Genomic DNA, 24,452 nt, shown 5'->3' with positions numbered 1-24,452 from the left:
TCAGAGCACAAACATTTTTAAGTGTAACTTCAGGCTATATATATGTGTGTATGTGTGTGTATCTTTGAATAGCATAGGGAAGGATTGACACCCATGTGAAGCTTTTTTCCTGTCTATGCCCCTATTCAGAAGATGCCACCTCACTTTCAGTTCTGTGATAATTGATTTGGGGGGGGGGGGGTGGGCTTATTGTAGAAACAAGGACTGGTGATAAAGCTTCAGTGGGGACACCTTTTTCCCATAACTCTTCCAGGAGTGAACTTCCCTTCCTAGGGATAGATTTCTTTCACTTCCTGTTGTTTCACCCCTGTTCTTATCTATCAGTCATACCTAAGACAGATGTTTGTAGCTTGGGGACTACCTGTACATTGATACTGTCAGAAATTTGAAAATACAATTGTTTTCTTGGTTTATCCTCAGGAACAATGAAATTAACGAGACATTCATTTTTAATACATGGCCAGGAAGAGTTCAACATTTGTGATGGATGTCTATGATTAAGGAGTCACATCATTCTTTTAGGGATGCTTGAATGTAAATCTTAAAACACCTGTTCTGAGCGGAAATAAGAAGAGAAAGTCAAGATTTTTTTAAATTAAAAAAACACTCGCCATAGACTAATAAACACAGGCTGTGTCCTTGATAAATAATTTCCTAGAAGGCAGGAATACACATGCCAAAATGGAGAATTGAACTTGCAGTTAAAAACATAAATGTAATCCATATGCTGTAGCCATGCAGGGCAAATGGAATGGACATGATAAAGGCCTTGTCTTTTTCAAGGCTGAATGCCAATATCTCCAATGGATAACATTTCCTGTTCACTGTTAAGGCCAAGAAAGGGACAAGGACTAACAAGTACAGGGTCAAGCCAAGGGGAGAAATTCAGACACATTTCCCCTTCCCCATCAACAGCATCACAGAACTGAGTACAAAGAGGAAAGCATTTTCTCGATTACAGGCTGCGTATCCCTTATCTGAAATGCTAGGGATCAGAATGTTTTGAATTTGGAATACCGATCTTTACATATGTGTACGATGATCTTGGTGATGGCAACCAAGTCTGTACAACTTAAAGCTTCATATACATCTAAGATACATATCCTGAGAATAATTTTATACACAATATTTTAAAATGATGTTTGTACATTGAACCATCAAAAAGAAAAGGTGTCAGGATCTCAGCCAACCACATGGACAATTTTACATTTTGGAGTATTTCAGATTCTGGATAAAAGATGTTCAACTTGTATTGAGAATTCAAACAGGGACATTAACCAAGGCCCCTTCCACACAGCTGAATAGAATCCCACATTTTCTGATTTGTACTAGAATATGTGGCAGTGAGGACACAGACAACCCAATTCAAAGCAGATATTGTGGGATTTTCTGACTTGATATTCTAGCGGCCCTTCCACACAGCCCTATATCCCAGAATAACCCACAATATCTGCTTTGAACTGGTTTATCTGAGTCCACACTCAAATAATGTGGGATTTTCTGCCTTGATATTCTGGGATACAGAAATGTGTGGAAGGGCCATATGTTATATGGCTTTGTGGAAGAGCCCTCAGATCACCCAGATCAAAGCAAATATTGTAGTATTTTCTGCCTTGATATTCTAGGTTAGATGGCTTTGTGGAAGGGTCTCAGACAACCCAGTTCAAAGCAAATATTGTGGGATTTTCTGCCTTGATATTCTGTGTGGAAAAGCCCCAAGTTACTTCTGTCTGACATGCCTCAAGATTCCCATTGTAGACATTTGACAGACTTGAGTCTATTAAGGCAGACACAAACAAGCAGATCCACAAAGACAGACAACAGAGATGTCTATTATTTTTCACACCAAGTAGAGCAGGGCGAACTGACTCAAGAATGGGGCAAAAGCCACAGACAATGAGGGTCCAAGTTTGCACAATGCATATGCTATTTCACTCTACGAGACATCTGAGCTGTAGCTGGTTTTTTTAATTGTTGTTTAATTGTTTTATCCCAGTCCCACGCTCCCGTCCTTATACATTCAATTTATACAGCAAACTACAGAAGTTACATTTGAAATATCAATCTCAATCTTAATTTTTTCCACTCCCCATCTTAGCACATTCTCTAAATAATTCCTCACTGGTTTCCACACCCATTTAATTATTGTAACCTTTACAATTTTATCTATATTGTGCCATTATCAGCACTCTAGATGTTTGACACCACTTCAGCTGCCGTGGCTCAAGGCGATGGAATCCTGAGAGTTGGATCTTTTGCCATTTCTGTCAATTCTACAGTGTAGACCAGGCATGGCAAATTTGGGCCCTCCGGGGGTTTTGGACCTCAACTCCCACCATTCCTAACAGCCTCAGGCCTTTTCCTTTCCCCCCTCAGCCGTTTAAGCGGATGAGGGGGGAAAGGAAAAGGCCTGAGGCTGTTAGGAATGGTGGGAGTTGAAGTCCAAAACCCTTGCAGGGCCCAAGTTTACCCATGCCTGGCGTAGATGCATCCTGAGACCTCCTTTCCCATGAGGAAGCGAGGCAAACATGGTTAAGCATCTGAGGGGGGAAAGGAAAAGGCCTGAGGCTGTTAGGAATGGTGGGAGTTGAAGTCCAAAACCCTTGCAGGGCCCAAGTTTGCCTATGCTTGGCGTAGAAGCATCCTGAGACCTCCTTTCCCATGAGGAAGCGAGGCAACCATGGTGTGACCCTTTATCACCCTCCCTCTCGCCTTAAACCGGCCCTCGGTGAGTCATCCGCTTAATGAAAAATAACAGGATTCTGAATGGAACCAGGGCCGCTCCTGGTGCAGAGTATGGGCGAAGGCGAGGCTGGCTGGGTGTCTGTCTGAGGGGAAAGGCGGAGGAGGAGAAAGGAGAACGAAGTGGGACTGAGAGAAAGGGCAGAAAGGGTTGGGAAGGGCGGGCAAGGAAACCAAAGAGGAGGAGGAGGAGGAGGAGGGTGGGCTACACAGGGAGGCGCGAAGGGGGTGGGGACCCTCTCAGCCCGTCTCTGCTCACTGCGCCTGCGCAATTCTCCAGGGTGACCCCGCCAATGGGCAGCCTCCCCCCGCGCTCTTCCCGCTAATGGGCATCCCCCCCCCTCCGCCGCTCAGATTCACCTCATATCTGTCTCCTCTCGGGTGTCCCCTTCACACCCAAGGCAAGGACGAGGGAAGGGAGGGAGGAGGGCACGCAGCTGCGGTAAAGCCCACCACTGCTTCCCCCGCCAGGAGCACCATCCCCTCCTCCAACGGCCGCCACTGAGTCACTCACGACCAGCCAGGGAGACAGGCAGGAGGCGCTTTCCTCTCGCCGCCTGCTCTCTCTCTCTCTCTCTTTCGCGCAGCCTCTAGGTTACTGCGCAGCGCGAGGACAGAGTGGGGTCCAAGCAACCAATCGAGTTCTTCTCCTCACTCGGAGGCTCCACCTCTTTCCCCACCTTCATGACGGACGCGCCCGTCCACCAATAGCGGGCAGGCGGCGGCGGCGCGCGGGTAGGGTAGAGGGGGTGAGCGCGTGCCGAGGGCTTCGTCGCTTGTGCGCGCGCCCACCCGCTGTGAGGTAATCGGGCGCCGGAGGAACCCGCGCGCGCCCGTCCCTGAAACCAAGCGAAGAGGAGAAACCCAACTCGCTTTGTTTAATGACTCATTTCCAGGTGCGGCCCTGAAGAAGAATCATCATCATACTAATACTAAATAAAACATTTCATTTCCTTTTACTTTTCTTTCTTTTTTTTTTTACTCCTCTTTCGGAACGGAAACCCAAGCTGCCGCACCTCTCCCATTCAATGCCTTTCACACCCCCTTTTTTTAGCCACGGGAGAGATGCAGCGGGTGGGGGAACCAATCAGGGAAGAGTAGGCTCAGCCGTGTGGAACGCGCCTGATTGGAAGACGCTTCTCCGGTCGCCCCGCCTCCTCGCCAGAGTGAGAGCGGGTTCTGCCAATGGCCGGTGGGCTTCTGGGGGGCGCTGGGCTTCCAGGTTCTTCCGAGCGGGGTTTGCGCTCCCGCGAGATCCAAAGGGGCCTGGAAAAGGTAGTGGGCTTCGTCATGGCAACCGGTGTCTCTTCCGCCGGAGCGGGGCGAGGGAGGCCTGGGCCGGCGGGCGGGCGGACGGGTGGGTTTGTCTGCGGGCGACTCCCTTCTCCCTCTGGCAGCCCTTGGCGGCTTGCCAGCCCTCGGGGAGAAAGGGAGGGGCTCCTGCGCTGGTCTCCTGGCTTGACTTTTAGCCGCTTCTGTATTTGTGTGTCTTCAGCTCACACAGAGTGGGGGCCCTTCCACACTGCCCTATATCCCGGAATATCAAGGCAAAAAATCCCACAATATCTGCTTTGAGCTGGGTTATCCGGGTCCACACTCAGATAATGTGGGATTTTCCGCCGCTTTGAGTCTCTTACTTAGGGCCCTTCCACACAGCCCTATAGCCCAGAATATCAAGGCCCAAAAATCCCACAATATCTGCTTTGAAGTGGGTTATACTCCTCCCCCAATAAACTTCTAAACAGCAACCTACACCATAGTATGTTCTGGTTGTTCATTAATTCAGTCGTTTCCGGCTCTTTGTGACCTCATGGACCAGCCCACGCCAGAGCTCTGTCGGCCGTCACCACCCCCAGCTCCTTCAAGGTCAGTCCAGTCACTTCAAGGATACCATCCATCCATCTTGCCCTTGGTCGGCCCCTCTTCCTTTTGCCTTCCATTTCCCCCGGCATAATTGTCTTCTCTAAGCTTTCCTTTCTTCTCATGATGTGGCCAAAGTACTTCATCTTGGCCTCTACTATCCTTCCCTCCAATGAGCAGTCGGGCTTTATTTCTTGAAGTATGGACTGGTTGGATCTTCTCGTAGTCCAAGGCACTCTCAGAACTTTCCTCCAGCACCACAGTTCAAAAGCATCTATCTTCCTTCGCTCAGCCCTTCCTATGGTCCAGCTGTCACATCCGTAGGTGACTATGGGCAGAGGCGGCCCTAGGTAATTTTCAATGGTAAGCAAACAGTATTTTGGTGCCCCCCCCCCAATCATTGATATATATTTTCTGTTTGTCATGGGAGTTCTGTGTGCCATATTTGGTTCAATTCCATCATTGGTGGAGTTCAGAATGCTCTTTGATTTTAGGTGAACTATACATCTTAGTAACTACAACTCGCATATGTCAAGGTCTATTTTCCCCCAAGAGCACCCCTGGGTAAATTCAACTATACTGCGAATGCTTACTTTGCGTAATGGGTTGAGCCGCCCCTGACTATGGGGAACACCAGTGCTTTAACTATGCGGATCTTTGTTGCCAGTGTGATGTCTCTACTCTTCACTATTTTATCGAGATTAGTCATTGCTCTCCTCCCAAGAAGTAGGCGTCTCCTGATTCCCTGGCTGCAGTCTGCGTCTGCAGTAATCTTTGCACCTAGAAATTCAAAATCTGTCACGGCCTCCACATTTTCTCCCTCTATTTCCCAGTTGCCAATCATTCTTGTTGCCATAATCTTGGGTTTTTTGATGTTTAACTGCAATCCAGCTTTTGCACTTTCTTCTTTCACCTTGATTAGAAGGCTCCTCAGCTCCTTCTCGCTTTCGGCCATCAAGGTGGTGTCATCTGCATATCTGAGGTTGTTAATGTTTCTTCCAGCAATTCTCACCCCAGCCTTGCATTTGTTAAGCTCTGCATATCGCATGATGAGTTCTGCATACAAGTTGAATAGGTTGGGTGAGAGTATACAACCCTGCCGTACGCCTTTCCCAATCTTGAACCAGTCTGTTGTTCCATGGTCAATTCTGACTGTTGCTACATGGTCAATTCTGACTGTTGCTATACAGATTCCTCAGGAGAAAAATACAGTAATTTGGTATGCCCATCCCACCAAGAACTTGCCACAATTTATTATGATCCACACAGTCAAAGGCTTTAGAATAGTCAATAAAACAGAAATAGATGATTTTCTGAAACGCCATAGTGTATAATGGGACAAAAAACCCACTTCCTGACTGTAAGAGCTGCTTATCCGTGGAATATTTTTCCTCGGAGTGTGGTGGGGTCTTTTTCAAGAGGTTTTTATTCTGTGGCTGGATGGCCATCTGTGTGTTCCTGCATGGCTGGATGGCCCTTAGGGTCTCTTCTAACTCTAGGATTCTATGAGCATTCACAAATTTCTTGTGTTTTTAAAGACAGTATCTGTTATGATGTACGGTACTGTTTTTCAGGCAAGCTTGTTTGTAATTATTCATTGTCTCAGTAACATGCATTTAGCCTCTAGTACTCTTAAAGCAGGAGCCCCCGGTGGCGCAGTGGGTTAAAGCGCTGAGCTGCTGAGTTTGTTGACCAAAAGGTCGCAGGTTCGAATCTGGGGAGCAGCGTGAGCTTCCTCTGTCAGCCCCAGCTTCTGCCAACCTAGCAGTTCAAAAACATGCAAATGTGAGTAGATCAATAGGTACCGCTCCGGCAGGAAGGTAACAGTGCTCCATGCAGTCATGTCGGCCACATGACCTTGGAGGTGTCTACGGACAACGCCGGGTCTTTGGCTTAGAAATGGAGATAAGCACCACACCCCAGAGTCGGACACGACTGGACTTGATGTCGGGGGAAAAACCTTTACCTTTTACTTTTAAAGCACTAGATTCTGTCTCATCCTGGCAGCTAAGCAAGGTTAGTCTTGGTTAGTACTTGGATGAGAGATTCCAATGAATATCATGTGCTGTAGACTATATAGGTTGAGCAACCCTTATCTAGAATTCCAAAATACACACAAATTTGATATTGCCCCAACAGACGGCTGAGATAATGGTAGTTTTGCTTTCTGGTGCTGTAATTTACAAAATCTTTGATGCATTAAATTACGTATTTGGAGATATTGTGTATAATGTTCAGGCTAGAATGCTTATGAAACATAAATGGGTTTCATGTTTACACTTTGGTATAAAAATACCCTGAAATCCAAAGCATTTCTGGTCCCAGGGGTTCGAAATTAGGGATACTCAATCTGCATTTCAGAGGAAGGCACGGGCAAAACCATCCCTATGAAATCCACATGTTCTCCATAAGTCAACAACCTTAACAAGTAAATCAAACTTTATCCAGAACACAATTAACAAAACACTTATTGTTTCATTTCTTTATTCACTCAGACTAGCCCTGTACATTACTATGTGCAAGTCTTAATTCTGGAGAGACTGTATTCTTCATTTCAGATTACCAAGAAATCCCGTGACTGAATTTAGGATTAAAGCACTTTGCCCAATTTTCATGTCATCTGAAAAAAGGAACAATATGCTTTACAGAGTTACTGAACAAATGATTAATCCTTGTAAATTGTTTCTACACACTTTCACCAGAAGGCTATTTTGAGAAGAAGGAAAAAATATTTCCTAATTCTCATTGACACTAGAGGGAGGAACAGGTTTTTTTCTGGGAAGTGCTGAGTAGGTTTTACTGGTACAGTATTACCAACTCAAGATATTTTTACTAGAAAAGGATTTACTTGTATAGTTTGCACACCACCACCTTCCCCCCCCCCCCCCACACACACACTGTTATTTAAAATTAATGTGTTAGTTTTTATGAGGTGATAGTAAGATGTGGTTTGGTTTTTAAGTACTACTGTATAGAATTGAATATTTTATAAATGTGCATGGTATATACTAGATAGTATGATATACTACATCATATATTACATATTCTACTAGATACATAATGTTGTGGTGTGCCCTGAATCATTTCTGGCTTAGAGCGCCCTTAATCATGGGGCTTCTGGGCAAGATTTGTTTAGAGTTTGCCTTCCTCTGAAGCTAAGAGTGCATTTTGACCAAGGTCACCTAGAGGATTTCCAAGGCCAAGTATGGATTTGAATTCGATTTTCTAGAACCCTTATATAGTATTATGTCTATGTTTTATAATGATTTTTTGTATGTTTTGTGTTGGTAATTGCAGTGCTTTACCTATGCTGGAAACCGCCCTGAGTCGTCACAGGGAGATAGAGTGGTATACAAATAAAAGTTTGTTTGTTTATTATTATCATTATCATTATTTTTGCTTATTCTCTCAGTACTGTGTGGTTAGCTCCAGTTCCCTAAAGACATCAATTCCCTTTTGATTTTAGAAGTTAAGCAGTGTCATCCCTGAAAAGTACTTGTATGGGAGACCACCAATGAATACCAGTAGGCTAAATTTCAGAGGAATGGACTGGCCAAATAACCTCTTGAGTATTCCTTGCATAAGAAAGCCCTATGAAATTCATGGGGTCACCATAAGTTTACAGACAACTTGAAGGCGCATGCACACATATTGTATATTGTTTATGCTATACTGTGTACTATATATGTACAGTAGAGTCTTGCTTGTCCAACATAAACCGGCCAGCAGAATATTGGATAAGCGAAAATGTTGGATAATAAGGAGGGATTAAGGAAAAGCCTATTAAATGTCAAATTACACCCACCGGGAGGGGTGAGACGCAGTCGGTACAGGCCAGACACTGTGCCCGACAGGAAAAGTGCACCAGCTGTGACTCATCCTTCCCAGCAGGCGCCTGGCATGTAGAGAGGCCCGCTGTGCATTGCTGCCTAGAGAAACAGCTGTGGATCCATCTGGAGGCAGACTGCGTTGGATAATACAGAACATTGTATGAATGAAGGTTGGATAAACAAGACTCTACTACATAATATATAGTTCATTAATACACACAGTGGATATTATTCTATGTACAGTTTTGTATTGTATGCATATATTTATTATTTATTTATTTACAACATTTCTGCCCTTCTTTCTCACCCCAGAGGGGACTTAAGGCGGCTTTACATACAGGCAAATAATTTGATTCCATAAAACACAATGTATACTTAAATAAATATTAAAATAGAATTTAAAAGTACATTAAAACAATCAAAACATTTAAAAACAATACATTCAGAGTTAAACACGTAATCCATGAGTATAATCTGGGCCGTTCCAATGGTCATTGCACATTGTTCCAGCTCTATTGTAAAAGTTCTCTGAAGGCTTGGTCACAAAGCCACATTTTCACTCTCTTTCAGAAGGTCAGAAGGGAGGGGGCTGATCTAACATCACTGGGGAGGGAGTTCCACATATAGTACACAATACTGTACATAAATAGCCAACTTTGTCGTTTGAGTATTGGACTATGATTCTGCAGACCAGGTTTTGAATCTCTGGTCAACCATGAAAATCCCCTAGATGATCCTGGCAAAGAAGCCCTGTGATAGTGTCACCATAAGTTAAAAATAACTTGTAGACAAAACAACAAATTACATAGAACGTACATGGAATATATGCCATACTATGAGCAATGCTATTTGTGGTGTATAATATATCAATTACTCAATGTTAACTCAACTTTTATGTAAATCACAGTGATCCATTGGGGCTATGCTGGTTAGAATTTGCAATTAGATTTAGACCATATATTTTAATGATGATCAGTTTAATGTTTTTACATGTGTCCTCTTATTCTATTTCAAGTATATATGAAAAATGTTTGATCATTTTGTAATCAGATATTTCATTTCTCTCTGTGTGTTTTAAAAGCAACTATGAAGGGGTTATATTGGAAACAAAATTCATCTGGAGAAGAAACAAATTTTGTTTTCTTAGAAAAGGTGAGTTACTAAAACCAAATGATGTCTATTCAGAAGCAAGACCTATTTATTATGTTTTACTTGATATAACTCCCAGTTAAATGGACTTAGGACTGAAGACCTATTTGGGTAAGCCTATGGCCACATAGGGGCATGATTTAAATCTTTCCCCATCTGCCACCTCCTTGCACTAATTCATCTGGAAAACACTTTCTCTTTTGTGGAGTCCCATATATCCATTAGTGGGAATGTATCTGCATATGAAACTCAGTAAAGTGCCAAAATGGCTGGGACTGTGAAAGCAGGAGTAGTTGCAAGCTGTTGCTTTTCTCTACACGTAACATAATTCTGCACTTAGATTTGTACTTTGCTGACTAATCCTGCTGTAGGTACAAACTCTTTTTAGTTGTCTTTCAGTTATTTCAGCAAATGTGTTGGAGATTTTCAAAAATATTTGTAGAGTGTTATTGTTTTGTTTAAGTATATTTTGCTTTTTATCAGACGTGGTACTTGAGTCAACGTATAAAAATTGATACAGATACATGGAAAAATTGGAAGTTAAAATATAATTATCATTAATAATCTATCAATAAAACCAAAAGCAATTAAAAAGCAATACATATGGACAATATAGCATTTTAAATCTCAGACCAAAGGTCTAGTGAAGGAAAAAGGCCTTTATCAGTCATTGCAATGGCATGATGAAGAGACGAGGTCTATGCTTTGAATATGATTTTCTTGCTTCTTGGCAGGGGGTTCCACTGGATGCTCCACAAGATCTCTTCCAACTCTATGATTCTAAATGAGTTGCAGAGCCTGGGAACAGCTGGAAAGAAAGAGCTTCGAAGGCCCCTTCCACACAGCTGTATAAAATTCACATTGAATTGAGTTATATGGCAGGGTTTTGTTTTTGTTTTTTCTGTGTCAGGAGTGACTTAAGAAACTTCAAGTCGCTTCTGGTGTGGACTCAGATAATGCTGTTCAAAGCAGATATTGTAGATTATCTGCCTTGATATTCTGGGTTATATGGCTATGTAGAAGACCTTTAAGTTTCCACCAAAAGTACAGGCAGCCCCCGAGTTACAACCACCCAACTTACAAAGGGCTCATAGTTATGAACGGAGGTGAGACAACAGGAAGTGAGCAAAATCTATCCCTCAGTAGGGAAATTCACCCCTGAATAAGGCTATCAATGGGGAATGGTGTCTCCACTCAAGCTTTATCACCAATCCTTGTTTCCACAACAAGCCACATTTTTCAAAATCCAATTATCACAGCCAGAAAGTGAGGTGAAATCTTCTGAACAGGGGCACAGACAGGAAAACAAACACCACAGGGGTATTAAACCTTCCCTGTGCTACCCAACGTTTATATATGTATATGCATATGTATATTTGGCAGGCATTACACTTAAAAATGTACGTGTTCCATCTTACATATAAATTTAATTTAAGAACAAAACTAATTAGTCTAGCTTGTTTGTAATTTGGGGACTCCCTATACCTGTTTGGCTAGTAGCATAGAGAGAAGGACCTTAGCTAAAGACCTCAGAACCAGGATAGCCTCATATTACAGTCTCTAAGATGTCATGAACATTTTTTTCACTATTCTCTACACATGCACATTTTCTTGACTGTGGCCCTTAACTTCTTTCCTGTTTTATATCTAAATCTTTGGGTTGCTCTACAAAAATGTGAGCAAACCATAACCCACCCTGCTGGACACAGATGGCATTGATAAGCCGAAGGATTGCGGGACTCTACCCTGCCCATTTGCATCAGCACTTGCCTTGTACATGGTGGGTTGCGATGAAGGGTTCTTACTGATAAGAACTGAACAAAGGGAGGCTACGGGGTTGGGACATGGACCATGAAGTGAAATTTCCTGGTTGCCCTTTAGTAAATTGATTGAGTGACATCCTAAAAGGGTGGCACAGCACTGTGAAACTATAAAAGCAAATGTACTTCACTTCTCAAGGTATCTCCATTTTGGTGGCACTACTAGAGCCCCAGTTATCTGTGTTTTTTTCTACCTCTTCTGGGTTTTTCAGAATAGAACTTTATTTCTGAGAGCAAGAAATGCCTAGATACTTTGCTGGCTGTGTCTCTAAAGCTGCGTCTTTTAAGAGATTTGAGTGGCAAAAAATAGCTAAGATTTTGTTGTGTACTACTTATACAACTTTTAATATGTATTTCATATCGATTCACCTTAGGATAACCTTCCTGTTGTGAAAGACAACTATGTGAAAATGCGAGTTAAAGCTTGTGCTCTTAGCCGGATTGACACCAAGGTATTCATGGGTTTTTTTAGTTTTTGGATAATGTGTGCTTGTTTTCCTCTGAGCCTGGGCTCATTAAAATCAAATGCATAAGTAATTTTAACTTGTTTTTTTGTGGTAGCTTTGTGAAGGTGACATGACATGTATAGGTCACAGCTCAATTCTAGGCAAATTTAAACAGAATCAGGTGTTACAGTGTTCAGGAAAGCTTACTGTCAGTTGAGCAGGATCAGAGCTTTAAATGAGCAATTCCATGTCGTGTTATTACCCTTCATAGTTTAAAAATGTAGGTGCCAATTTGGTTCATTTGAACTGTCCTCAATCCTCCCTCTCTACAGAAATCTGTCTTACTCAAGTATATAGAATGCTAACATGAATAGCAGAAAAGAAATCCCAGGGTCACAATGGCTGGTTTTCATACACAGTTTGAAAAGCTGTTTGAAACAATCTTGTTCATGAGCAGAATGATAGCTTTAATGGATAGAGCAGCTTGTTACATGAATTGTTCTTTTTGCTTCAACATTTTCATTCCACCACCAGGATTGTTTGCTTCTAGTGTGGTAAATCTCCACACAATAGAAGAAATCTTTGCATTAAGTGGTTCTGCAGGTTACAGCTGCTCCAGCTACAATGCAGGTGTTGTTTCAAGTGACATCCCCATGACTACTATTACATATACATTGGCTGTAATACAAGCATAAGTGAATGTTATTAATTCACACCTAAACATAAAAAGGTGCTTGTTTAGTCCTGTGGAAATCAGCTGGGCAATATATATTTACTCCTTTGTAGAATCACAGGTAGAGTATGTGAAGTTAAGAAGCTAGACTCTGACCGGCGTAAATCTGATGTGTTTCACTCACATTCTGCCAAACATTTCAAGCTTACTCTGTGCATTTTCTATACACCTCTAAAATTAAAATTGAATTTAATTGAATAACTTTATTGCCATTGTGCCATTTCACAACTAAATTAAATGCTTTTCCCAGCACACACAACAAAACAACACACCCATCCCTCTACACCTCAACTCCACTGCACAACTCCCAATGCCCACATCAGTGTGAAACCATGGAGTTCAATATAGTTACAGCTTCAGTATAAAAGCTAAAAGCTTTTATACTGGAGTCTGTTTGTCTGTTTGTCCTTGTCTTTGTCACCCTGTATCATCTGCCAGATGGCAATAATTTTATATCTATCTATCTACCTGTCCATCCATCCTGGATTAGATGGATCCCCAAGTATGTTCTGAGCTTTCTTAAGGCTGCAGGACCTATAAAGTTTTTTCAAAGAGGGGAAAGGGCAACCAGTGATTCTCGATACAGTATTGGTGACCCCTTGGAGTGCCTTCCTACCTGCCGCTGTGCAGTTATCAAACTATGCACAAATGCAGTAGGTTGGGATACTCTCTATAGCACAGTGGTAGAAAGTCACCAGCAGTTTTTCATTCAGTTCCTGGTTCCTCTAAAGTTTCAAATAATAATACAATCTCTGCAGGGCCCTCTTCACCAATACTGCCACATGGGTGCCCCAGGTCAGATCCTCCTTAACAGTGACACCCAGGAACTTAAATCTGGCCACCTGCTCCACTTTTTCTCCATTTATGACAAAAGGGCTGGATTTCTGGTCTGTGATTTTCTTTAATATTTGTATGTGTTGTATTATGTTTATTTAGTTTATCCTCAGTTAATTTTCAGTTGTTTATAAGTTATATTGAGTTTATTTCATGTTTTATCTTGATTGTTGTTTGTCTGTTTTTTGACACTGAATGTTTGCCATCTTTGTTATTCTTTGGAAATGCCCCTGAGTTCCTTTGTGAAGAGAGGGCAGGTTAAAAATAAAGTGTAAAATGTTATAATTGTTATTCTTATTATTCTTTTGTGTTCTCATCGAGACAGATATTTCACTAAAACAGTACAAAAACTATTTGTTCCGAAATCCAGCACACACTTAACTTGGGAGTAAGCTCCACTGATTTGAGTGGGGACTGCTGTATAATTAGATATGCGTGTGAAAAGCAGAACTAGGAAAATAAAGATTAATGTCAGCTGTTGAAATTACACTTCTTAATTTCAATTAGAACTATTGACATAAAGAAATTATGTACATAAATATTTTCATGTTTTCAATAAATTAGCGATTTATGAAGGAATATGAACTTAATTACTTTTTAATAATAATAATAATAATAATAATAATAATAATAGAACTTTATTTCTAAAGTGCCCTCTCTCCCTGGGCAGTTTACACACAAAAAGGCAAGCATTCAATGCCTCAAGTGAGTACAAACATATCAAAATAATACACATAGGCAGAATACTGTTTAGTTCACAGGCAGACCATGGTCATTGTGATGAACTCAACTTCCTTAGTACATCCAAATCTTTGCTATCACTTACTGAGAGGAACTTTTCAGGTTCAATGTAATTTTCTTCCTAGATGGAAGGTGAGCTCAAGACTTCAGCCTTAGCTATATCTTCCACCCTTTTCAGCCTGTTACTCAAATAATCAAAGACAGGAGTAAAATTTTGGCAGGAGACTAAAATAGCATGTAATGTTTTAAATGCCAATTAATAACACTCTGCAATAGATTATTTAACCATTGATTGATCTAGCTTTTGTCAGATATCAAGCTGGAAAAGGAATTCCTGCCCGTCGGGAGGGAAGTTGCTGGTATTGTGTTGGAAAGTGAGTATATAATTAGCATTTTGTTAGAACATCTGATTGGCATGTAACTATTTCTTTGCAGGGAAAATGTAAATACTGCTTGAACTGTACAATATTGAACTATTTGTCTTTTTATTTATTTTAAAAGTCAGTTTTCAGTGTATCTTTAATATAACCGGGAAATAAAAAGCAAAATGGACTTATTCAGGCTAAAACCAGCATTTATTATTCAGACTAAAACCAGCATTTAATGGTTGGGTTGTTGAGCACCAAGAAGCAGGCATTGCCCTATCTAATGCTATCATTGAGTGCATTCCTTTACTTTCTACCATGTAAATAAATGGCTGCTAAATGAATCATTGCTCAAGAAAAAAAATAAACTACTTGCATGAGTGCAGATATAAAATCTGTAAACAAATACAGCCCCCACAATATAAGTAGAACCAGGAGTAAAATGCACTATACAACCAATTTTTTGCATATGAAAAAAACACATTTAGCTTTGATTTGCAAACACAGTTGAGTATAGTTTGCTCCTAGAATTCTTTTAAAAGGAAAAGCTGAACTAGTTTGCTTTTCCTGGTATTTTATAGCTGTGTGGTCCCTATTTTCTGGTGTTTTATAGCTGTCTAGTCCCTATTTTTTATCTATAGAAATGAATGCCCAGTTTAGGCATAACAAACCATGGTGAATGGACATACCTTCTGGCTCACATACTTTATCCTTTCTTCTGATTTTTCATACAGGAGGAAAGAAATGGGAAGTAACCACATTTCTCTCTGTATGTGTGTGTGTGTTTAAACTCTGGGACCTGTGCTTTATTTAAATTGTGCTTTTATAACAGGTATAGGCAAACTTTGTCCCTCCAGGCATTTTGGACTTCAACTCCCACAATTCCTAACAGTCAATAGGCTGTTAGGGATTGTGAGAGTTGAAGACCAAAACCCTTGGAGGGCCAAAGTTTGCCTATACCTGCTTTATAAGAACAAACCGGCCTCTGGAACCAAAATGACCAATAGCTCAGCATAACTGATAGCATAAGGTCAGAGGAAGTTTTTCTTATTTCATTATGGCAAACAGCGTGCAGATTTTACTTTTTTGCATTTCCTTGAGGTTCAAATTATATCTGCATGAGTCTTGAGCTTTTTTACTCCACCTTTTTGCAGGACTACTGGCTCCTGGTTGTGAAATATAGATTGTTTTGTAAGTTTGAGTAGCTTTTGCATGTTAGAAAATCATCTTTTTCACAATGCTTTGTACATTTTTTTCATATATTTTCCCCTAAAGGAATAACAACATGCAAATTGCAGCCTGTCATAGTCTGCTAGGTGACAGACAATAATCTCTGTCTTATAGAATTTTTTTCTTCTCCATTCATGAACCTTAGAACTGAATTTCATCACTGGTATTTTATGTGAAATCAGAAGTCACACTGAAAAAGTTGTATGGTACGTTCTTGAAAGCAAATGCTATTTTCTTTAAATGTACAGTAATTTTTTTCTCTTTGTTACATTTTCTTTTTCAAGTTGGAAATAAAGTATCCTCTTTCCAGCCCCAAGATGAGGTAGTTGGTAAGTTGCTCTTTTGCCTAATCAGCTGAAGCTTTTAAAGTATAAGAATTGTATCAGATCGTGAGTGTCTGTTATTTGGGAAACCTTTGGCAAATTGGCTTGCACTTAGCGTTACCCATTTCAGCTTGAATGATCCTATCATGTCCTCCTGAGAATGAGAATGTTTATGAGACTTCAAAAAGCTGTGAATGATTAAAACCTAAGGGAAACACTAGGATATACCTTTACAAACTTTACAAATCTTGTTGTTTCTTAAAGCAGCTTAAGAAACTATTTTCTCATCATTGATGTGTCCTGGTTCAAAGATATGATAATCCAAGGTGAGCCTATGTTATAAAAAACGTGTTTGTGCACACTTCCAATTTGCTCTTTGTGACCAAGTATGACCTCAGACAGAATACATTGTTTCTCTCCGTACATGTTCTGTGTACACATGTCTACAAAGGCTCTTGTGAATTTGCCCCGTTGTGCCTCTTAGACAAATTGGTATCAAAACCCCACATTTAAACAGAACTGTATGAAAGGGATATTTTATTGAACACTTACAGAAATAAAGATATATGGAATAGATTCATCAGGGAATAGTATGGTAGACCTTCATAAATTCATGGGGAAAGACAGCTAATAAATATTGCTATTGTAATTATTGTTGGCAAGCACTGCATGCAAATTGTGTCAAAAACACACATCTAATAAAACACAGTTCTCTAGGATAGAGAGATACTGACTCTAAATGAGCAAATATACAAGACTGCAAGGGTTTGGAATTAAGCAATGTGCCATGCAAATTTAGGAACTCTCTGCTCTGAGGAGCCACAGTCACATGTCGTGGTTTTGTCTTGGCTGAAAAGAAACTCAAATGAGAGTTCCTGATTAGCACCACATCATAAATCACAAATGGAAACCACTACAGATGTGGGTTTTTTAAAGTTCTTTCTATCTGCTGCTGCAGCTAAGTATGTGTAATACAACTCATTCAAATTTCTAAAGAACTCTGACTTTTTGTAACTGCCCTGGTTTATGCTGTATAGGTAACCTACCAGATGATGACTTGCCCGTATTTAGTGAGAGTCAAGTATGCACATAGCTTGGGATTCCATATCTAAAATATGTTAGCTTGTGTTGACATTGAACTTTTAAGTACACACAATGTATTCAGATATTTAAGTGCTAAATCTTAACTTCTGTTTATCTGGGGCTGTTCTTTAAAGGCTTTAATCTTGGATGACCTAATGCACTCATTTCACTATTTCCATGATTTAGGATAAATAAAAAGTGACTTAATTTTGTTTTATCGCTTTTTTATCAGAAACCCTATGGTGTAATGATTTGATTGATTTATGATTAAGAATACACATTCAGTGTTTCTCAATTGCTTATTTATGTTGTCATCCTGAATATACAATCTGACATAATACAAACATAACGTGAGTATTTTGCTCAATTAGACCAAGGTTCACCTAGTCCAACATTCTTTCTAAGATTTCTAGCCACATTGGGCATTAGATGGTTGTTCAGAAATAAACCAGCATTTAAAAAATGAGGAAATGATTGGGCAAACAGTGGGTTTAGCACTTGATTTGGATGGCCCCCCATGAGGGTCTGCCTCCAGGGGCAAACCAAGAATGGACAACTTGGAAGTCCTTGAACAGACTCCGAAGTGGAGTGGGCAGATCAAAAGACAACCTGGCAAAATGGCACTAACTAAAAGAATCCTCCACCTTTTGCGACTGTGGAGTAGAACAGACAACTCAGCATCTGTATGCTTGTCCGCAGTGTCCTGCCTCATGTGCAGAGGAAGAATTATTTGAGGCTACAGCCAATGCCATCGTTGTTGCCCGTTTTTGGTCAAAAGATATTTAGCCTCTTGTGCTCCTTCTATTTTTTATCAGTTTTATACTAATTTATGCAATGCTTTTGTTACAAAATAAATAAATAAATAAAGCACCTGACTAGATCCCAGCTTTCTTGGCTCTTTATCTTTATAAAGGTTGCAAAAGCTAGCTGAGGGAATTAAATTATTTAATTTAATTCCCTCAGAGAGTAGACAAGAAAGCATTAAACGTTTCTTTAAAAAATTAAATCTGCTATAATGGAGAAGAGGACAAGAGAAAATGTTTCTCCAAACTTGCCCTGCAAAATGTTAAACAGTGGGCCTGCCATTCCTGCAGGGGTTTGACTCTGGAGCCCACAAAAATTCAAAAGAAATTGAGATCACATGCAATATTATTAAGTGATGGTGATGTGAACACATGCGCTTCAGCATGTCTGTATTCACATTTCTGATAGTTAATAGTATGGTGTATGATGGGGCAATGGAAAAATGTGGAACACCAGCTTTTAAAGATATATTTTCAGACAATTTGGAAAAAAATGTTTTACAAAATGTTGTTTGGATGCCATCAAAATTGACTAAGATTTATAAGGGCCTTAACAAATGTTGGAAAAGTTATCTCTTGAGGGCTCATTCTTCCCCATATGGTGGCCAAGCAGTAGAGGCAAAGCATATTAGGAAATGATGCAAAAGCTAAAACGAGATATATTAAAACATCAATACAATTTCAGGCGGAACTACATGATTACAATAACCCTAGAACTGGAATAATATTATTTTACTAACGAAAGAATAATGAATTACAAAGTTTTTGGAAATAGCTGAAATTGATCGACACATATTAGGAAGAAGTCCTTAAATAAATTCTTAAATTATAAGTAATTGTTTATATTCTTAGTGAAGAAAAAAGAAGGAAAGACTGACTTTACGGTTTGCCATTTAAAGGTTCTTCTTTTTGTAAATTTCTCTTGACAAAAAATATATATTGTCAAGAGAAGAGTTGAACATTTATGGTTGGTCTTTGCCTTGGATTTTGAAAGATTGAAAGTTTTCTCATTTCCCTGAGGTTTTTGTTTGTTTGTTTGATTGTTTGATTGTTTACTTGTTTGCACTGTATCTTGTATGTAGTTATATGTATATACAATATTATGAGAATTCAACATTCATAAATTTGGTATTCACAGAATCCTGAAACTAAACCTCAGTGGATACCCACAAAATCCAAATTCTAAGACACTTCTGGTCCTAAACATTTTCTGTAAGATGTTTTTGCATGAAACAGACAGAAGTGAGACATAAGTTCCTGGGCTCAGGAACACACCAGTAGCCACTAATGATGCTACCACTGGAGCACCCAATTAACTGCAATTCCTCCCACTTCTGCTCCAAATTGAATATATATATTTACTATGTATTTATTTACTATATTTGTGTACCACCCTTCTCAGCCCTTAGGCAACTCTTTTGCCTAAGAGGGACACTTTTGGTGTGAAATCTCTGAAGGTCTTGGGTCCAGTGCTGGTGAGCCCTCATTCAAATTAAAGCAGCTTCAGCAGAAGCAGCAATAAATACAAAAGCAGTTTTCCCATGCTCACAATTGACAGGTTCACCAAATATTCCTGTTGCACAGGGATCTTTTGCAAGACATGCCAATGTTCCCAATTTTTTTTTTCTCTCACCTACATTATGTAGAATGTCAAGATGTTAACAGTGATGTGCAAACAAATAGTTAAGCTTGGAAATCTATTATTTGTATTACATAGAGTGAAATGCTTGGATTAAATTCCAGGTTTTGTTTTGGTATTGTAGGAATTTTACCACTGGATTCTGAAGAGTCTGGTTTGTGTGAAGATATTCTCATTCATGAACACTATCTAGGTATGTATGTTATATTAATGGATATCAGTGTGTAGGCATTAACACTTGAAAAAATAACCACTTAACCGAACTTTTTGTTGAGTTTTTGAGATCTATTTATTTGTTGTGTCAGAGCAGCCAGTCCATTATATTACATTTCTAACAGAACAAAGCAAACAAACAGAAAAATACACAACTTGTGAGTTTGGTAGCTGGTTAAATGTCCTTTGACCAGTATCTGGCCACTTGGAGTGCTTCCGGTGTTGCTGCAAGAAGGTCCTCCATTGTGCATGTGGCAGGGCTCAGGTTGCATTGCAGCAGGTGGTCAGTGGTTTGCTCTTCTCCACACTCGCATGTCGAGGATTCTACTTTGTAGCCCCATTTCTGCAGGTTGGCTCTGCATCTCGTGGTGCCAGAGCGCAGTCTGTTCAATGCCTTCCAAGTCGCCCAGTCTTCTGTGTGCCCAGGAGGGAGTCTCTCATTTGGTATCAGCCATTGGTTGAAGTGCTGGGTTTGAGCCTGCCACTTTTGGACTCTCGCTTGCTGAGGTGTTCCAGCGAGTGTCTCTGTAGATCTTAGAAAACTATGTCTAGATTTAAGTCGTTGGCGTGCTGGCTGATACCCAAACGGGATGAGCTGGAGATGTCTCTGCCTTGGTCCTTTCACTATTGGCTGCTACTTCCCGGTGGATGTCAGGTGGTGCAATACTGGCTAAGCAGTGTAATTTCTCCAGTGGTGTAGGGCGCAGACACCTCGTGATAATGCGGCATGTCTCATTAAGAGCCACATCCACTGTTTTAGTATGGTGAGATGTGTTCCACACTGGGCATGCATACTCAGCAGCAGAGTAGCACAGCGCAACGCTCAGTTTTTGAGATAATGAGCAATGCTCATGTATATTCCAAAGTTTTCTGTCTTATACTGATGTTTTAAATTCTGTGTAATCTGACTTTTCCTTAACAATGATAGCAGAACATATTATTCAGTCAGTAAATATTCAGACAGAAACCACAAGAGCTGACTCATCCATTTTTCTTAAACTCTTCTCTTGTTACATCACTCAGTCTTCCTGCCGTTTGACCCTGAAACTCCAAAGCAAGCATTTTTGAAAGGGACACTGCCCTTTGTTTGAGCTTCCCCCTTTTCTTCATTTTATTTCACTGTGTGTTTTTGTCCTGTAGAATAGTTAAGAGCATGCATTTACAAACGAAAGAAAAAAAAACAGCATGCAAATCCAGAAGATCACAAGTAGGAAAAAAAACCAGAACATTTGGGTTAAATTCAAAATTAGCAAAATGTTGCCAAAGTGCTAGTGAAAGTTTTATTTAAAGAGAAAATTAAGCTTTGGCACAGTGAGCAAAATGTTTATGTTTGACTAGCCTATTGTGTGCAAGCATGGTGCTTTTGGACATGGTATTGTTGGAAGCTAGAGGTGCCAAATTGCTCATGTGATGTTCCCCCTTGCAAATTAATCCTGAATGGCCAGGGGCACATGGAGCTCTCAGTTTATGTTTAGTCCTGCAGTGAGGGGAACTTCCGTATTATACGATTTCTGGTGCTGAATCTAAAGTTAATACCATGGTTTCATGACATGGAATCCTAGAATATGTGGTTTAAAGGTAAAGGTAAAGGTTTCCCCTTACATTAAGTCCAGTCGTGTCTGACTCTGGGGGGTGGTGCTCATCTCCATTTCTAAGCCAAAGAGGCGGCATTGCCCATAGACATCTACTAATGTGCTATGCACATTAAAAGTTACTTCAACCAATCTCTGGATTTTAGATTAGCTTTGTGACTCATAGAATCAAAGAGTTGGAAGAGACCTCATGGGCTATCCAGACCAACCCCCTGCCAAGAAGCAGGAAAATCACATTCAAAGCACCACTGACAGATGGCCATCCAGCCTCTGCTTAAAAGCCTCCAAAGAAAGAGCCTCCACCACTGTCCAGGGCAGAGAGTTCCATTACTGAACTCAAATGAGTAACACATACAGTTGCATCTGGCACCCGAGGCTATTACACTCTTGTCTCCATTGCTAGACTAAAACAATAGTCTTTGCTTATTACTTTGTATGACTGTTCAGTTTAATAACAGAAAGTCATCCTTGTAAGTGTAGTGCTAAATACCCAGCAAAAAGACAGGAGAGTAATTAACATTAAGATAAGCAAGCAACTATATGTACTTTGGCTCCAGTCCAGAGATTTGTGCAATTATCTCCTTAAATCTAAGAGGGCTTACATTTTCCCAATAACAGGCCATCTGTGATGGGTTTCAAATTGTTTTTGTAGACTTGGAGGAAGAGCACAATATAATAAGCAGATGATTACCATTAGGAAAATAATGTTGAAAGTTTTATTTCACTCAATATTTATTTCCTTTGGTGTATCAGAGGATTTCACTGGATTGTGACATTTACTTTTTCTGTTTTGAAATATAAAAGGCTGCTACCACTTGTCTAAAAATGTGTGATAGTAAACTTACACTATGTTTTTGTTGTATTGTTACCAAATTAAATTGACTAGAGCATAGGCAATTCATTATGTAAGTTTCAACCAGTGAATTAACTGATTGATTATTGTTTATGGGTAAAAATGACACTTCTGAAGCAAGCAGCCATGTGAACATTTTGTTTTTAGATGTTATATATGTAGGTCTTCCAACAGGCATCATCTTAGAAAGGGACAGTCCTTCTAAGACAAGGGAGAGGATAATGCTTGTTATCTCCAATTAATTGTCTGATTTGTAAAGATGTTTACTTCTTGACTTCTACTAGGTTATTGTAAATTCAGACATCATGCTATAAACCCCTTTAACATTTAGTTCAGAAGCACTTTCAATTTTAAAGCTTATATATTCATTAGTAAACTAACTTTCCATGTCTTTGTGACATTTGAAATAATGCTATAAAACTATGTATTACACTTGTTTTACCAAACAAGAAATAGATTGAAATCCATGAAAGCTCATTCAAAGGCGCTGCTGCATTCCTTCTCCCCATTTTTCTTTTTTTCTTTTTAAACTTAGAACTTACACATTTAAAATTTTAAAAATAAGGACTATAGAATATGGTATGCTCTATTTTTATTTGTTTGGAGATAAAATGATTGTTGCCCATTTTACTCTTAATAGATTTTTGTTTGTTAAAAACAGCAAACTGAATGTTTAGAACCAAAAATTTACTTCTTTAAAATCTGTGTCCCAATATTTTTTCCTCTTGTGAAACAGCCCATAAACCAGAAAAGATCTCCTGGACTGAAGCAGCAGCGACTCTTCGTGATGGTGTCCGCGCATACACAGGTCTACATTATCTTTCCTACGTGTCTACAGGCAAAACTCTGCTAGTAATGGATGGAGCCAGTGTAAGAAATACAGTTTTAATGACATACTATAAAAATTAAGAAACTATTATTTTATTTGGGATATGCTTCCCTTGCACACTTGTAAAGGATATGCCGAGAGTTGGGGAAACTGCCTCCTCAATTCTACTTCTGATTGCAACCTTTTCTTTCTTATACTTGTAATCATACACACTACATAACCATATTACCGAGAAATTCAAATTCAAATAACATGAATAGGCTGGAAATCTGTTTCAGGCAATGTGAAGTTCTACATTTTGGAGGGAAGAAGTCTTAGTAGACAAAATTCAAAGGAACAGTGTATTCGGTAGCTGGCTTTGTGTCTGTGAAAATAATCATTGGGGGGTGGGGGGAGCTTCCATACAGGCCCTCTATCCCAGGATCTAATCCCAGCTTTCTGCTTTAAACTGGATAATATGTGAGTCCACACTGCCAGATAATCTGGGATAAACAGAAAACCTGGTATCAGATCCTGGGATATAGTTAATCATAAACTGAATATCAGGGACTTCAAAAATAAAGCCAATGCAATTTTAGACTGCATTAATAGAACCACAGTTTCAAAGTAGTGACAGTTCACCTTCATATGGTGCTGTTTAGAGCCTAGCAGACCAAGCCTGAGTTTAAAAATTTTAAAGTGATGTAGGTACATTAGAATGAGTCCAGTGGTGTTAGAAACAAATTCAATTGAGAAAAAATTAAGGAACCGAGTGTAATTAACCCAGGAAAGAGAACACTGAGAAATGGATGTGTAATTGTGCTGTTGAATACCTGAAGGGCTGTCACATAAAGAAAATGCCAAAGTCTTGTTCTTTGCTGCTCACAGGGCAGTGGAGCTACTAATGAGGCTTGTGATACTCAGATCTTACTCTAATCTCATTAAGAGTGAGGGAGACCATCAACTTAATAGATTTGAATGTAGTTTACTATAGCTTAACATTGAAAAATGCATAGAATTTATCTGTAAATATGAGCAAATTATTGAACATATAAACACATGTACATGCTCAATTTGGATTTGTTTTTCTCCTGCAGCCATTTGGGACAATAGCTATTCAGTTAGCACAACACAGAGGAGCCAAAGTCATTGCTACAGTGAACAGTCTTGAAGACAAGCAATATCTTCAGAGGCTTACACCTTCTGTAGGTGAGTTCCATTAAGATCTTTTTGCTATCATGAAGAACCTGTTTAAATAATAAGTCATTTGCCTGACTATGAAAAGGTTCAGAGAGGCAGCCAATTGTGAGCAGATTTCATAACCTGGAAGCAACCTCTGAGAACGCTCTTATATGTCCTCACCAGGCCTATGAAAATGGTAGAACCAT

General features: G+C 39.8%; 2 protein-coding genes across 5 annotated transcripts in view; one reads left to right on the top strand and one right to left on the bottom strand.

The window, feature by feature from the left end:
• Positions 1–3,379, bottom strand: part of ITSN1 (intersectin 1) — a 100,151-nt gene extending 96,772 nt beyond the window's left edge. For 2 of the 3 annotated variants that reach the window (XM_060770378.2, XM_060770379.2), the window contains exon 1: positions 3,103–3,379. The gene's annotated coding sequence lies outside the window, so the exon portion shown is untranslated. The remainder of the gene's footprint in view (positions 1–3,102) is intronic. The other variant, XM_060770380.2, reaches the window with a different exon arrangement.
• Positions 3,380–3,887: 508 nt separating this feature from the next.
• CRYZL1 (crystallin zeta like 1) overlaps positions 3,888–24,452 on the top strand; it is a 34,382-nt gene continuing 13,817 nt past the window's right edge. Inside the window, exons 1-9 of one of the 2 annotated variants that reach the window (XM_060770382.2) lie at positions 3,888–4,017; positions 7,900–7,964; positions 9,514–9,584; positions 11,776–11,853; positions 14,457–14,529; positions 16,035–16,079; positions 19,723–19,791; positions 22,993–23,126; positions 24,162–24,273. In XM_060770382.2, coding sequence (XP_060626365.2) covers positions 7,910–7,964; positions 9,514–9,584; positions 11,776–11,853; positions 14,457–14,529; positions 16,035–16,079; positions 19,723–19,791; positions 22,993–23,126; positions 24,162–24,273 — 637 coding nt within the window. In that variant the 5' untranslated portion in view covers positions 3,888–4,017; positions 7,900–7,909. The remainder of the gene's footprint in view (positions 4,018–7,899; positions 7,965–9,513; positions 9,585–11,775; positions 11,854–14,456; positions 14,530–16,034; positions 16,080–19,722; positions 19,792–22,992; positions 23,127–24,161; positions 24,274–24,452) is intronic. The other variant, XM_060770381.2, reaches the window with a different exon arrangement.

Source organism: Anolis sagrei, chromosome 3 (genome assembly GCF_037176765.1).
Source record: "Anolis sagrei isolate rAnoSag1 chromosome 3, rAnoSag1.mat, whole genome shotgun sequence".
Taxonomy (NCBI): Eukaryota; Metazoa; Chordata; class Lepidosauria; order Squamata; family Dactyloidae; genus Anolis; species Anolis sagrei.
Note: the sequence above shows the minus strand (reverse complement) of the source record. Positions and strands in the feature narration are given on the sequence as shown.